At 44.7% G+C, this 15,950-nt stretch overlaps 1 protein-coding gene across 3 annotated transcripts in view; it reads right to left on the bottom strand.

Moving 5' to 3' along the window:
• nudt9 (nudix (nucleoside diphosphate linked moiety X)-type motif 9) overlaps window positions 1–14,414 on the bottom strand; it is a 42,980-nt gene extending 28,566 nt beyond the window's left edge. For 2 of the 3 annotated variants that reach the window (XM_062037316.1, XM_062037315.1), the window contains exons 1-6: window positions 14,263–14,414; window positions 11,585–11,854; window positions 11,416–11,505; window positions 10,167–10,253; window positions 6,029–6,140; window positions 5,787–5,933 (exon numbers count right to left, since the gene is read on the bottom strand). In XM_062037316.1, coding sequence (XP_061893300.1) covers window positions 5,787–5,933; window positions 6,029–6,140; window positions 10,167–10,253; window positions 11,416–11,505; window positions 11,585–11,854; window positions 14,263–14,342 — 786 coding nt within the window. In that variant the 5' untranslated portion in view covers window positions 14,343–14,414. The remainder of the gene's footprint in view (window positions 1–5,786; window positions 5,934–6,028; window positions 6,141–10,166; window positions 10,254–11,415; window positions 11,506–11,584; window positions 11,855–14,262) is intronic. The other variant, XM_062037317.1, reaches the window with a different exon arrangement.
• Window positions 14,415–15,950: the final 1,536 nt, after the last annotated feature.

Genomic DNA, 15,950 nt, shown 5'->3' with positions numbered 1-15,950 from the left:
GGTGGACCAGGCGGAAGATGGCGGCAGCGGAATGCACCACAACGGCTGGGAAGGCGGATGAAGGCTGCAGCAAAGACGGGTCCCCAGTCGTCTTGGTCTCCATGCCACTGGACCCTGGCCCGCTCAATGCCAAGGACTGTGTGGTGGCTGACCGTGCACCAGTCTCCCCACATTAAAAGATTCCACGCACAGGCGTCCTCCATATAGGGAATCCACCCTAACATCCCGGATTAAGTCCTATGGCGACCAGCGAATGGCGACGGGGGTAGGATTGTGAGATCTGGAAGCCTCCAGTCAAAAACTGGCACATAAGGCGGTGGGTGCAAGATTCAGTCGCTGGGCTCTTGGAATGAGGCAGAAAGAGCCCTTCGGCAGCTACACTCACGACTGAGCAGTCCTCTTTAGGATCCACTCTGCTCACCCCACCTGGGGAAGGGGCTAGAAAAGGTGCCCTAAAAATAGCCTGCCTCTAACCTCCCGACTGGACTACCGCATCCAGAGGGATCACCATATGCGGTCGAAAAACACGAAATATGAATTTTGGAGCGTGGAATGTACGCACAATGATGGATAATACGGCCAGCGACAGACCAGAGAGGAGAACTGCGATCATTGCCAGGGAACTGCAGAGATGCCGGATAGACATAGCTGCACTTTCCGAAACCCGACGTGCAGACGAAGGACAACTGAAGGAGGAAAAGGGTGGCTACACTTTCTTCTGGAAAGGAAAAGCCTCTGATGAGCCCATAATCCATGGGGTTGGATTTGCCATCAGAAACCAGCTTGTTAGTCACCTCTCTGAACTTCCCGTGGGGATTAGTGAACGTCTCATGACTGTCCGTCTGGTGCTCACCAACAACCAGATGGCAACAGTTATCAGCGCCTATGCCCCTACTTTAGACTCTGAAGACGAAGTAAAAGAGACCTTCTACGCCTGCTTAGATGAGACACTGTCTAGGATCCCAAAGGAGGATAAGATTATTCTCCTAGGTGACTTTAATGCCAGGGTCGGCCGGGACCAACACCTCTGGAAGGGCACTATAGGGAAGGAAGGCATCGGGAACATCAACTCCAATGGAATCCTGCTTCTCAGCAAATGTTCACAGCACAACCTCACAATTACCAACACTCTCTTCCGCCAGAAAAACAAACTGAAGGCATCTTGGAGGCATCCTCGATCCAAACAATGGCATCTCATTGACTATGTCATTGTGCGAGCCAGGGACCGTTGTGATGTGAACATCACAAGGGCCATGTTGGACACAGATGCCTGTTGGACAGATCACCGCCTCATTCGCTCCACAATGTCCATCAGACTTAAGAGGAAAAGGAGGGTTCAAAAGAAGCAGATCCGGCCAAGGCTGAACCTCGAAGGCCTGAATGAAACTGCCACCCAGCAGCAACTTCAGACATCCCTTGAGGAAAGCCTCCAGCAGGAATACCCTGATAACATCGAAGAACACTGGAACCTGCTCAAATCAACCATCCTCGTTACCTGTAAAACCACCCTTGGGTACAAGTCCAGAAAACACCAGGACTGGTTTGATGAGAACGACACAGAGATAGAACAGCTCATCTCCAAAAAACGGAGTGCCTTTCACACCTGGCAGAATGATGTGACCTGTAAAGCCAAAAGAATAGCTCACTCGAGAGCCAAGGCAGATGTTCAGAGCCGGGTAAGGGAGCTTAAGAACTCCTGGTGGACTGAAGGGGCTCTGGAGATCCAGAGACTAGCAGACTCAGGGGACACCAGAGGCTTTTTTAGTGCTACCAAGGCTGTCTATGGGCCAACTTACCGCGGCCTAAACCCCCTGCGCTCAAAGGATGGGCAGCAGCTGCTAAAGGACAATGAGTCCATTAATGCCCGATGGAAGGAGCACTTTCAGGAACTCCTCAATCGTGACAGCACAGCTGAACCAGACATCACCAACCACATCCCCCAGAGTCCCATCAGGGAAGATATGGGGGAACCCCCCACCATAACAGAGGTTCAAGATGCCATCAGGAGTCTAAGGAACAACAAGGCTGCCGGACCAGATGGGATCCCAGCGGAGATCCTAAAGGAAGGTGGAAGAGAGCTCCTGTATCAAATCCACACCCTACTTCTCAAGGTCTGGGAAAAAGAAGAACTCCCCTCAGAGCTCAGGAACGCTCTTATTGTGACCATATTCAAGAAGGGGGACAAGGCTGACTGTGGAAACTACAGGGGCATCTCACTCCTGTCAACAACTGGCAAAATCTTAGCTCGTGTCCTTGCAAATCGATTGCTACCACTATCTGAGGAAGCACTCCCAGAATCACAGTGTGGCTTTCGCCCAGCTAGAGGCACAGCCGACATGATTTTTACAGCCCGCCAACTCCAGGAAAAATGTCGTGAACAAAGACAGCCTTTGTACATGGCCTTCATAGACCTGACAAAGGCCTTTGACACGGTAGACCGTCAGGCTCTGTGGAGTGTGCTGTCGAGGTGCGGCTGCCACGATAAATTTATCAGAATAGTGAGGCTTCTACATGATGGCATGGCAGCCACAGTGCTCAGCAACAGCGGCTCCGAGTCTGAGCCTTTCACTGTGGAGACGGGTGTCAAGCAAGGGTGTATCATAGCTCCCACCCTGTTTGCCATCTTTATTGGTGCTATACTGCACCTCATTGGCAAAGAGTTGCCACAGGGGATCCCCATCCTGTATAGAACCGATGGCAGGCTCTTTAACCTTAACAGGTTCAAAGCCAAGAGCAAAGTTAGAAACACCACTATCATGGAGCTTCAGTACGCGGACGACAACGCCATCGCAGCACACTCAGCAGAAGAACTTCAGGGTATCTTGAATGCCTTTGCTAAGGCATACAGAGCCCTGGGCCTTGCCCTCAACATCAAGAAGACCCAGGTCCTACATCAACCTCCACCCAACCAGCCAACTAATCAGCCCGCCATAAACGTGGACAACACCCCCCTTGAAAACGTTGACCACTTCCCATACCTCGGCAGCATCCTCTCCTCCAAAGCGGACATTGACTCAGAGGTCAACCATCGCCTGAGCTGTGCCAGTGGAGCCTATGCCAGACTCAGGAGGAGAGTCTTTGAGGACCGGGATCTAAGGGCTCAAACAAAGCTCCTGGTCTACAGAGCTGTTGTCATCCCCACCCTGCTGTATGGGGCAGAGTCATGGACTACTTACAGTAGGCACCTGAGAGCCCTGGAACAACATCACCAGCGATCCCTACGGAGGATTTTGAGGATCAGTTGGGAGGACAGACGCACCAACATCAGCGTCTTGGAGGAAGCCAACATGCCCAGCATCACCACCACAATTATGCAGCACCAACTCCGCTGGACAGGTCACGTCATCCGCATGTCCAACACACGTCTTCCCAAACAGGTCCTTTACTCCCAGTTGAAGGAAGGTCAGCGTGCCCCTGGTGGGCAAAAGAAACGTTTCAAGGATAACATCAAGACCAGCTTAAAGCATTTCCACATCCCCATGAACAACTGGGAGGAAATAGCACTGGACAGGCCTCGCTGGAAGAAATCCGTACAAGAAGGTGCAGCACTCTATGAGATGGAACTCCGCCGTATCGCAGACACAAAGCGACAACACCGCAAGGAAAGACAGAAGAAGGCTCCCCCCCCATCAACCACTCCCATTTTCCCCTGCCCACATTGCACCAAAATATGTGGATCACGGATTGGCCTACACAGCCATCTACGGATCCACAAATAGACGACCCTACGGAGGACAGTCATACTCGTTTCGAGTGACCGCCGATGATGATGATATTATAAATGTCCATAGTTTAGTTAGCTGAGGTATATAATGTACAGTGTATTTTGTCAACAACTGTATGTGTGTAACGTATTTCTTCTGCTGAACAATCATAAAACGGCTGCAAAAGACGCACTGGGTGAGGCTCGCAGTAATCCCGCCTCCTGGTGGTAGAGGGCGGTAGTGATCCCAGAGATCATTCTTGCGACTACTCGGCTGCAGAAGAAGTGACAACAAGCAGCAACAGTTAGCAGCGATCGTTTATTTTTTCCTCTCGCCTGAACTTTTAACATGGAAGATTACATATCTAAAATAAAACAGTTTTTGTTATGCCCGTTTGATTGTGGACTATTACTGACACCTTGTGGCGATGGGAAGATGCTGCACGTCATCAGTTTGGGCACTTCCGGTTTACCATGTTAGTTCAGTTCATTAGACAATAAGAAGTAGACAAGTTGTGTTACCTCTTACAAGCCTTGGAAAAGATAAGTCTGTAAGTAAACGGTTTAACTTGTTTATGTGGCTCAGTATTAAGGTGGAAAGTGGCTAAATTTGATAGTAAGATGTGTATTGAAAAACGATTTTTGTGCACTAATTTAATGGATGTTTGAGAGACTTAAAATGGCTGCCGGTCGTGTATTTCCACCATAGAAATAGTTTCAACACTCAGCAGTGTTTGTTTGATGGTGGTGCTGTGTATTTGTGTGGAGCTGATGTTTACATATTGTGTATTGCATTTCAGTGTGTTGATTGAATCATATAGCTTATACATTGTCATTGTGTGTATTTCAGTTTTACAAAAAAAAAAAAGTCCAGTGCAAGACAAAGCAAGATCAACAACAATAAAGAGCCTAAATGGATTCATCTGCTTTGGAACTTTATTAGAACGTCCTGGATTGGTTGTTAGCTGTCTGCCAAGCTGTATAACCTCAACACATATAGTGAGGGCAGAACAGTTTTCTAAACTGGACTTTCAATCTAAGCAGGAGGTAATAATTGAAGGAAGATCTCCATCGAGACAGAGAGACTTTTAAAACCGAAGAAAGATAAGGAAGACTTCTATAAACAAGTTATCGATGTTTTTGTTCAGAAGGAGCGGCGCATGGACTTCATTTATAAGTAAAGGTAAGACCATAATAACGTTTTTTTTATTAAATGTGCTTTTTTGTGTGCTACAGTTTGTATGTGTAAAGTTAAAGTTAAGTTAAAGTACCAATGATTGTCACACACACTAGGTGTGGTGAAATTTGTCCTCTGCATTTGACCCATCCCCTTGATAACCTCCTGGGAGGTGAGGGGAGCAGTGGGCAGCAGCGGCGCCGCGCCCGGGAATCATTTTTGGTGATTTAACCCCCAATTCCAACCTTTGATGCTGAGTGCCAAGCAGGGAAGAATGCTGGTATGAGCTTTTAAACATAACCCATTAACTGCTGCCAATCAAATGGTGAATAAGATACTCTTTAGGGTTCTTAAGTTTGTAAATCTGACTGTGATGAAGTCAGTGCCTCACCAGCCATGAGCCTCACCGCACGTCACTGATAGGTAATGTATTAACAGTCATAATAACATGTAAAATATACATAAGTATATGTGTAAGTTTATATGTAATGTTAGTTCCTCTGTGTTAGCACTTATAATAACAATATGGCTAATACTTGTTAATATTCAGGTTAGAGATGTAAATGTAAATGTAATGTTGGCGCTTTTTGGATGTTTTTAGAGGGCTTTATGAGCAGAATAATATACTCCCAATATCTGCATTGTTAGCTTTTTCTACTCCTTTTCGAACATGTTGAAAAGAGAAAGTGCAAATTGTGATGCATCATGTTGTATGCATGCTTGTTGGAAATAAACTCAAATCAAACTCCTACTTGCCATATTTTACGATTTAGAATGCATGAAAATCATGTGTATATACGTCTTACGTAAGGATTGTGCGTGATGGGCAACATTCCACAAAGTTTCTTCATAGATGTGTTTTTTGGTGCCCCTGTATTAAACATCACATGCTTCCCAGCGACACACCTGGAAACCTCCTGATTGGAAGAGTCGGTTAATGCGCTGGCGTATGTTCTCCCTCTCTGAGGGCGGCACTGCTAGCGAATTCAAGGCCTCTTCTGAGAACTCCCGCTGAAGTGTGAGAGAAATCTGCTCCCCAGGATCCACCATGCCCTGCAAGACGGGACCACGGGTGTGGCTTTAGTCCCCAACATGGCGGCTGGGAAGGCAACATGAACAGAAGATGTGGAGGGAAAAAAGCCACCCACCCCTGGAATGGCCCACTCCCCGCAATCTTTTCTCTTGATGGACACAAATTGCAAGATAGGCTTTTTGGAGACCAGGTGATGGATCTTCTCTCCTTGAGCGTCTACTTTCCACCTGCCAAACAAGAACACACACCATCCTCCTAAACACAGACCCTTGTTTTGGTCTGTTTTGTCAGAATAAATTGCCATGTTATGCACAATGCAGTGGTGGGCCGTGCAGTCTGTACTTGGGTCTTCAGCAGGGATTTTACAGACCTAATCCACCTCCTAACCACACAAAAACAAGAGAGTGTTCCAGGGATTTAGGATTAGGGATGAACCCAAGCGGTAACAATTTTCAGTACTTTTGTGTGTGTTAATAAATATTAATTGTTTTTGATGATAAAATCTCATTTTTATTGCAACATTTAAAAATGCTGTCCTGTTGTTAGATCTTCTTTTATGATCACATTTCTGAGTCTTGCAAATCCCAGACGTTGAATGACAGTAGTGTAAAGTTTATGGTGTGTTGACCAGTCTTTGCCAAATCTAGTCTTTTGTTGCGCCCTAAAAAGTGTGAATACTGTAAGTACCATACATTCGATACAATAATCCGCTACTTTTCAATAGCTGACGGCCATTATGCACAAAGTTTAAAAAACAAAACAAGCAAATACTGTCATGATCCATGGTCCAGATCATGTTTTGTTTAGTTATGCTGTTAGTTTTGGACTTCCTTAGTTCCTGGTTTCACTTCCTGGTTTTGTTTTGTTCCATGGTTACTCATTAGTTTCACCTGTTCCACGTTTGGACTCACACACACCTGTTTCACGTTTTCACATTTTGAGTCACGCACCTGCTGTCACTATTATTTAAGCTCCCAGTTGCCAGACTGTCTTCCTGGCAACATCACCTTCTCCGCACATTTATGCTCTGCCCACTTTCTGATCACGCGTCTTCATGCCATGTTCTATGCCAAGTAAGTTTTTGTTTATTGTTCATAGTTTTGTGCCCACGTGCATGTCTTTTGTTTCATAGTCTAGTTTTGTACTTCCGCCTTTGTGCGCGCCTTTTGTTTTCATAGTCAAGTTTTTTACCTCCGCTGTGAGCGCCTTTTGTTTATTCCTTTTTATTGTCATTATATTAAATTATGTACTCACCTCCGAGCCACGTCCGGTCCACATCATTTGCACCACGGGAGAACAAATCACGCCATAGACCAAGTCTTGACAGATGTTGCCAGCAAAAAAGTTCTCCCGCAAAATTGGACGAGGGAGCGTGGGAAGTCCTGCGCGCTATGGAGGCGGAAACACTGCGCTTTTCCCCCAGGGAGCGCAGGGGGATGATGTGGGGGCCCGGAGGCAAGCTGGTGCCGATCGGCGCGTTGCTCCCGTCCCGGAAACGTCGCCAAGGAAGAGGAAAGACTTCCTTGAGTGGACAGGATGCGTCACTCCTGCGAGCTCCTCCCCCTCCGGGCGGGAATGGAAGTCAGCCGGCCTGGCAGCTCAAGGAGCACTCCACAGACGTGGAGATTTTTTTCCCAAATTCTTTACCCGGTCAATCACAGTCTCCCAGTTTTCATGCCCCGCCCCCCAGGACTCAAAAGCCCAGGTGGGGGGGAAGGAAAGACTTTTTGACAGTTTGGAGGGGAGGATTTTGCCCCCCTCCTGACCTCCCTCCACCCACACCTAAAGAAGATGCCAGACCGCAGGGAGCGCGTCTGGTATCCGCTCCTTGAGGGGGGGGCTGGGGCCGGGAGCTGTGTTGGTGGGGTGGCTCAGGTGCACCCAACCAGGCAGCAACCTCCATCCCGGCCGCCACCACCAGTCCGTCACCATGCCAAGCCACAGCCTCCAGCACGGCCGCCACCACCGGTCTTTCGGCCTGCCAAGCCGCAACCCCCAGCTAGGCCACCTGCACCAAAGCTAGCACCTGTCGCAGCACCACGCCAGGCACAGGTACCAGCACCACGCCAAGCACCGGTACCAGCACCACGCCAAGCTCCGGTACCAGCACCACGCCAAGCACCGGTACCAGCACCACGCCAAGCTCCGGTACCAGCACCACGCCAAGTGCCGCCAGTAGCTGCTCCACGCCGCCAAGTGCCGCCAGTAGCTGCTCCACGCCGCCAAGTGCCGCCAGTAGCTGCTCCATGCCAAGACTCAAGCCAAGACCCACCAAGCCAGGACTCAAGCCAAGACCCACCAAGCCAGGACTCAAGCCAAGACCCTGACCCAAGCCAAGACCCTCCAATCCGCCAAGAACCACGCCGCCAAGTACCGCCATGCCAAGACCCCCCAAGCCGCCAAGAACCACTCCGCCAAGTACCGCCATGCCAGGACCCCCCATGCCAAGACCAGGACCCCCCATGCCAAGACCAGGACCCCCCATGCCAAGACCAGGACCTCCCATGCCAAGACCAGGACCCGCGACAAGCTTCGCCGCCTGACGCCCCAGGCCAAGCTTCGCCGCCTGCTTCGTCTGCTGCACCTGCGTCATCTGCTGCTGCCACGACGGCAACGCGCCTGCCTTCTCGTCGGCCACGGATATGGCCGCTACCTGGTCGTCCGCCACGCCAAGTGCGCCGACCTCCTCGTCGGCCACGGATGTGGCCCTTCCCGGGTCGCCCACCTCGTCAGGTACAGCGGCGGTCTACGCGACGCCGGCACCTGATTCTGCCCCGGTGGATTCGGGGACACGTGGTCTGGCGACCCACCGCCATGTCCCCCTCCCCCCCTCCCGCCCTCCCATGACTCTTGTTCATTTTTTTGGTTTTGGACATCTGGTATCTGTCCTTGAGGAGGGGGTTCTGTCATGATCCATGGTCCGGATCATGTTTTGTTACGTATGCTGTTAGGTTTTGGACTTCCTTAGTTCCTGGTTTCACTTCCTGGTTTTGTTTTGTTCCATGGTTACTCATTAGTTTCACCTGTTCCACGTTTGGACTCACACACACCTGTTTCACGTTTTCACATTTTGAGTCACGCACCTGCTGTCACTATTATTTAAGCTCCCAGTTGCCAGACTGTCTTCCTGGCAACATCACCTTCTCCGCACATTTATGCTCTGCCCACTTTCTGATCACGCGTCTTCATGCCATGTTCTATGCCAAGTAAGTTTTTGTTTATTGTTCATAGTTTTGTGCCCACGTGCATGTCTTTTGTTTCATAGTCTAGTTTTGTACTTCCGCCTTTGTGCGCGCCTTTTGTTTTCATAGTCAAGTTTTTTACCTCCGCTGTGAGCGCCTTTTGTTTATTCCTTTTTATTGTCATTATATTAAATTATGTACTCACCTCCGAGCCACGTCCGGTCCACATCATTTGCACCACGGGAGAACAAGTCACGCCATAGACCAAGTCTTGACAAATACACTAAATCAGTGTGTTTTTGTCTGTGCTATGGCGCTGTGTTGCCCTTCTGTTTAGACTTTCAACCGCAATTACAATTGCTGTTCAATCGTCTAGCCGATGATAGCGTTTCTACTCGTATGGATTGTTCATTCGTCACTCCAAGTTTTACAATAAAAACAAATTAAAACAGTTCTTACTTACTAAACCGTCCCATGTGTGATGTCTGTAGGAGTGTTTTCATGCAGATTTGTACGTACTATCGTAATTTAATCAAGCAAGCGTTTTTAGGATTAGCTAACACGTTTACGAGTGTCTGTGTTAGTATTATTATCTTACAATGGAATTGTTTTTATATTGTTTCAGTTTCACAAATTCCTCAGTAAATTCACCAAAACGTCACCGTGGAGTTATTGAGTCTGTTTGGCTGATAGAAGAACTAGCTTGCGCAGCTAGTGGGTCCATGACCATAACTTCTGTTTTGTTTGATCAACCGTTTTACTGCCATGTTACAGACACCGTTTGGAAACAATTAAGGTATGTAAATAAACATTTACAGAATATTTATTATATAAATCAGTCATTTCACAATGTATATATCTGTGGCGTATAGTGCGGCTAATTTATGGAATAATATGTTTTTCCTCTAAAATGTAGTGGGTGCGGCTTATATACCGGTGCGCTCTATAGTCTGGAAAATAGGGTCTAATCTATGTCGTAATAGTAGGTCAATGCTTCTGATAATGTTGTCCCCGACGACCCACCACTGCCTGTGTGCATTAACGGTCTGTATTATCGTAAAATTGGACTACCTTGTAACAATAGGATCTGCAGCATGGTTGGGCCCCCATCTCCCCAGTAGACCTCTACCACTCAGCCCTGTGCGGCCATGAGGATTTCTAAAGAAATATACCACAGCAAGCGACACAAAACCTTCAAAAACAGCAATGTTCAGATTGTAAACATGTCATATTCCTGTAAAGTCAGCTTTTATAACCTGGGACCATAACGTATCTACTAGGGGTGTGGGAAAAAAATCGATTCGAATTTGAATCGCAATTCTCACGTTGTGCGATTCAGAATCGATTCTCATTTTTTAAAAATCAATTTTTTATTTGTATTTTTTTGTAATTTTGAATTTTTTTATTTTTTTTTTATAAATCAATCCAACAAAACAATACACAGCAATACCATAACAATGCAATCCAATTCCAAAACCAAACCAGCAACACTCAGAACAGCAATAAACAGAGCAATTGAGAGGAGACACAAACACGACACAGAACAAACCAAAAGTAGTGAAACAAAAATGAATATTATCAACAACAGTATCAATATTAGTTACAATTTCAACATAGCAGTGATTAAAAATCCCTCATTGACATTATCATTAGACATTTATAAAAAAAAATTAAAAAAAGAACAATAGTGTCACAGTGGCTTACACTTGCATCGCATCTCATAAGCTTGACAACACACTGGGTCCAATATTTTCACAAAGATAAAATAAGTTATATTTTTGGTTCATTTAATAGTTAAAACAAATTTACATTATTGCAATCAGTTGATAAAACATTGTCCTTTACAATTATAAAAGCTTTTTACTAAAATCTACTACTCTGCTTGCATGTCAGCAGACTGGGGTAGATCCTGCTGAAATCCTACGTATTGAATGAATAGAGAATCGTTTTGAATCGGGAAAAAATCTTTTTTAAATCGAGAATCGTGTTGAATTGAAAAAAAAAATCGATTTTGAATCGAATCGTGACCCCAAGAATCGACATTGAATCGAATCGTGGGACACCCAAAGATTCACAGCCCTAGTATCTACACTGGTCATGTGAAGTGATTAATTTATGCACAAAGGGTTTGTCTTGGCGCTCGTTAACTTACAGTGGCTTTCCATCTTCCACTTTGAACCTGCCCTCAAAGCTTCTTCTGTCACCAATGTTTAGATTGTAAACATTTCATATTCCTATATTCAGTTTTTATTACTTGTGACAATAACATAACTACACTGGTCATGTGAAGAGGTTCATGTGTGCATGCTCGTTAACTCACAGTGGCTTTCCATCTTCCACTTTGTATCTGCCCTCAAAGCTTCTTCTGTCCACAGCACCGTCCACAGTGTTGAACTGCGGGCAGAAAGAGCTGCAGAGCCAGCAAACATTGTGGTTACTCACCGACAATATCAGTAGTTCTCATAACATACTTCAACATGGCCGCCTACCCAATCTCAGGATCTGCCCATGCTGGCTTCTTTGCCACGGCAGGGTGGGTGAAGTGAACAGGCTCGTAGCCCTGGACACTATGACTCCAGTCCACCTGAGCATCACTCACTGGGAAGCGCTTGATTTGGGAGCCCGGGTACTCCGGGCATCTGGACTTCATGTGTGGCGATACTGAAGCCTTCATCGTTGGGACACAGGTCTTTGAGAAGGGACGACTTGTCGATGGAGTGGCTCTCAGGGGTTGACCATCTAAACAAGAGATGGCTGACCTGTGGGTGTGGAAGGGAGAAAAATATAACATCTTCTGTGTCCAGATATCAGATATCGGTCAGCAAAAAAAAACAAGTTTCGGCCAGCATGTAAAATGTCTGACACAAGCAGTTCTGCAGCGCGTTCACTTGTGAAACAAGGGACAGCCAGTAAACATCTACATGTCCTCCAATAAGCCAACACTCTTTCTTTTGTGTCTTTTAGTGAAGTTATTTACACAAGGTAAACATGGTACTAGGAGCTAGCAGCTCATCATCATCATCATCGGCGGTCACTCGAAGCGAGTATGACAATCCTCCTGGTAGAGGGGTATCCCTTTATGGAGGATGCCTGTGCGTGACTTTGTTTAACGTGGGGAGACTGGTGCACAGACAGTCACCACACGATCCTTGACAGATCCGGGTCAGGGTCCAGTGGCATGGAGTCCAAGACGACTGGGGACCCTTTTCTGCTGCAGCCTTCAGCCGCCATCCCAGCCGTTGTGACGCTCCATAGGTTAAGCAATCATCCTCCGCCTGTTCCACCGTTGAGGTCTTGGGTTGTTATTTCCCCATAACTGGGCCCACATGGATGTGGGGGTGCCTTCTTCCACCATCGCAGCCGTTGTGGTGGTTCTTACATTTACCGTGTTCCGCCTGCTCCGCCATTGAGGTCTTCACCATATCCCTGGCTAGGGGGCAGTCAGGTACTAGGCCTTTGCCAAGGGCCACCTGGGGTAACAGTAGTAAAGGGGGTTAACCTCCTAGTGCCCCAAGACCACTTAGAGGAGCCTCCACTGCCGGATGCACTTTAATGTCATGCCCAGGTAACAGCTAGCAGCTACACAACAGCTAAGCACACAAGCTAGTTATTTCAGGGTTTCCCCATAATGTAATTGAATGCGGCGCGCTGCCACAGCATTTTTATCACCGCCACACCTTGAAAATAAGTTGTTTTTTTTACTTGAAAATAAAGTAGCCCCCAGAAAAAATCACAAAGTCTGACGCTATTTTTAACTTTTATTGCCAATCTTATAATAACAAACGACACAATTCCAATAGGTTAACTTCCCGTGCAAACACTTTCGTCTTGGCGCTTCCCCAGACACACAACAACTCTTCCTCATTCTCTGCCAATCACCTTTCAGGCACGATGTGTTTGCAAACATGGGAAAAACTGACATCAAATCCAAACCACACGAACATAAAACATTAACATTAGCTAGTCGTTACAGTATGGATTGATATATATAGCCTATTATTTGTGCACTATTGACACGTGATGTACCGAAAACTTGACCACCAAAAAAAGACTTTGATCACCGAAAACCGCGCTACCGAAACCGGATGTAAACAAAATGTACGCCATTGTCTAGAGCGTTGTCAGCATGTCTGTGATGTGGACGTAATTGTTATATGTATTGCAGATATACCCGCGGACAGCCATCTACAAAATGTGCAAATATTAAAAAGACAGTGGCGACTTTTAAGAAGAGAAACTCCAACTGGAGCAGCAGCACCAAGCAAGTGTGACGTCATGCTCGCTGCAGCCTCTTTAGTCTGGGATATTGAGGGACAGAAAGTAGTCTCTAAACACGACTACATTTCATAATAACACCACAAGAAGATGCTAGATTTGTTAATACTTGGTTTTGATTTGAAAAAAGTCATTAAGTTTGTAAACACTTGAAACAATCTCAACAATGTACCTTGTACAAAAAGCAGCAACAATTGAAAATATGGCAAAACAATAAAAACGCATGTTATTACTAATTAATAACAGATTTGTTTTAAATGTATGTATGCATTTTTTTTAGCCTTTTTAAAGAAAATCTTATCATCATAGCAAATTACGCAAATTACTCGATGACGTCATGGCGACCACGCCCCCATCGCCACAGATATCTTGTATTTGTTGTGAATCCTTCATTCAGTCCTACTCTCAGTGGGGGACCCCACTGGGCGGCGCAGTGCGATGCCATGGGAGTGGGGGCGTGTGCTTTATCAGTATCGTGCTTCAAACCCGCTTTGAAAAGCCGAACACGCCAAAATGCCATTAATCCTGACCAATGTTAACAGTTTTAAAACATTTTTGTTACTTTGTTAGCTTTATAAATAAAAACTCCCACGGTGCGCTGTGCAGATAAATAAATGTGATCAAGTTTTTAATTGTGATACGATTCAAAATGTCTGTCCTCCAGTCATAACAGAAAATAATTGAAAAGCACATATATCATGAGCATATACACTTAGGAGACCACACTGAAAGCTAACGCTAGCTTCTAGCTACAATGCAAATATATAAATAACAATACCAACACTCTGCATTACAAGGAAGTGAAGTGTTTTCATTACTTTTACCAATAACGCCCCTTCAGCCTTCACTTTGTATAGTTGTTATTTGAAGACTGTACGATTGGAACCCTTACCTGAATCCGGAAGTGTAGACTGGGAAGTCAAAAAGTGTGAGCGCTAAACGAATGGATGATAAGTAGTTATGTCGCAACATGTATATTACTGGACTGGACGTACAAATGTACTTTCACCCAGCACGCAGACAACGCGACCCGGAAGTGCCCGCTCTGCGTCATGACGTGTACAAGGTAGCGTGTTTATAGTTGTACTTTCCATGGAGATCGGTTCGTATTTTTCTTTTAACAAAAATTCAAATACAAGTGTTTTACGAAAACAACTAAATGGAGAGAAATATTTTAATTTGTAAACAAAAAAAGAAAAATATTTGCAAAAAATACAAGATTAGACTTAGACTTAGACAAACTTTAATGATCCACAAGGGCAATTGTTCCACACAGTAGCTCAGTTACAAAGGGTGGAAAGTGTAAGGTTGGAAAGCATAATGCAAGTACATTAAAATTGTACCGTAGTAGCCATATAAAATATAATATATATGTAATATTTACATATTATATGATATATACTGATATATTATATTATATTATATTTGTATATAATATATACAATATATAACAATTACCATGTACAATATTACAGTATATGTAACAGCTGCAGCAAAAGCAGAAATAATGGCTTTGCAACCAACATAAATATTTGCAGACAAAAAATGGACATGAAATTTAGCTGTGACATGATTGAAACTTTTATTAGTAGATTTCACAGTGAAGTACGTATTGCGTACAATTGACCACTAAATGGTAACACCCGAATAAGTTTTTCAACTTGTTTAAGTCGGGGGCCACTTAAATTGATTAATGATACAGATATATACTATCAAATATAGACTTAGACTTCCTTTTTATTGTCATTCAAATTTGAACTTTACAGCACAGATAAGAACGAAATTTTGTTACATAAACTCATGGTAGTGTCCTGCACTAAGGTGCATATATAAATAAATAATAAAATAAATAAATAAATATATATAAATAATATATAAATATATATATAAACTAAATAAATATATATAAATAAATAAATAGATTACTGTACAGATAAATATATTGCACTTTTCCACATGCGTCCACGTTTATGGATGTATGTTATATTGTCTTTTTTATTCCAGCGAGTTAATCCATTTTGGGGGGAGTTGAGGTGATAATTTAATTATGATGCGTTCAAGAGTCTTACGGCTTGAGGGAAGAAGCTGTTACAGAACCTGGAGGTTCTGCTTCGGAGGCTGCGGAACCTCTTTCTAGAGTCCAGCAGTAAAAACGGTCCTTGGTGGGGGTGGGAGGAGTCTTTGCAGATTTTCTGAGCCCTGGTCAGGCAGCGGCTTTTTGCGATCTCCTGGATAGGAGGAAGAGGAGTCCTGATGATATATATATATATATATATATATATATATATATATATATATATATATATATATATATATATATATATATATATATATATATATATATATATATATATATATATATATATATATAGTATATATATATACTAACATCATAATACAGTCATCACACAAGATAATCATCAGAGTATATACATTGAATTATTTACATTATTTACAATCCGGGTTGTGGGATATGGAGGGGGGGGGGTTAGGTTTGGTTGTTATCAACACTTCTGTCATCAACAATCAGCATCAACAATTGCATCATCAGAGAAATGGACATTGAAACAGTGTAGGTCT

Source organism: Entelurus aequoreus, linkage group LG25 (genome assembly GCF_033978785.1).
Source record: "Entelurus aequoreus isolate RoL-2023_Sb linkage group LG25, RoL_Eaeq_v1.1, whole genome shotgun sequence".
In the NCBI taxonomy this organism is placed as follows: Eukaryota; Metazoa; Chordata; class Actinopteri; order Syngnathiformes; family Syngnathidae; genus Entelurus; species Entelurus aequoreus.
The sequence above is the reverse complement of the archived record's forward strand: the minus strand, read 5'-3'. Positions and strand labels throughout refer to the sequence as shown.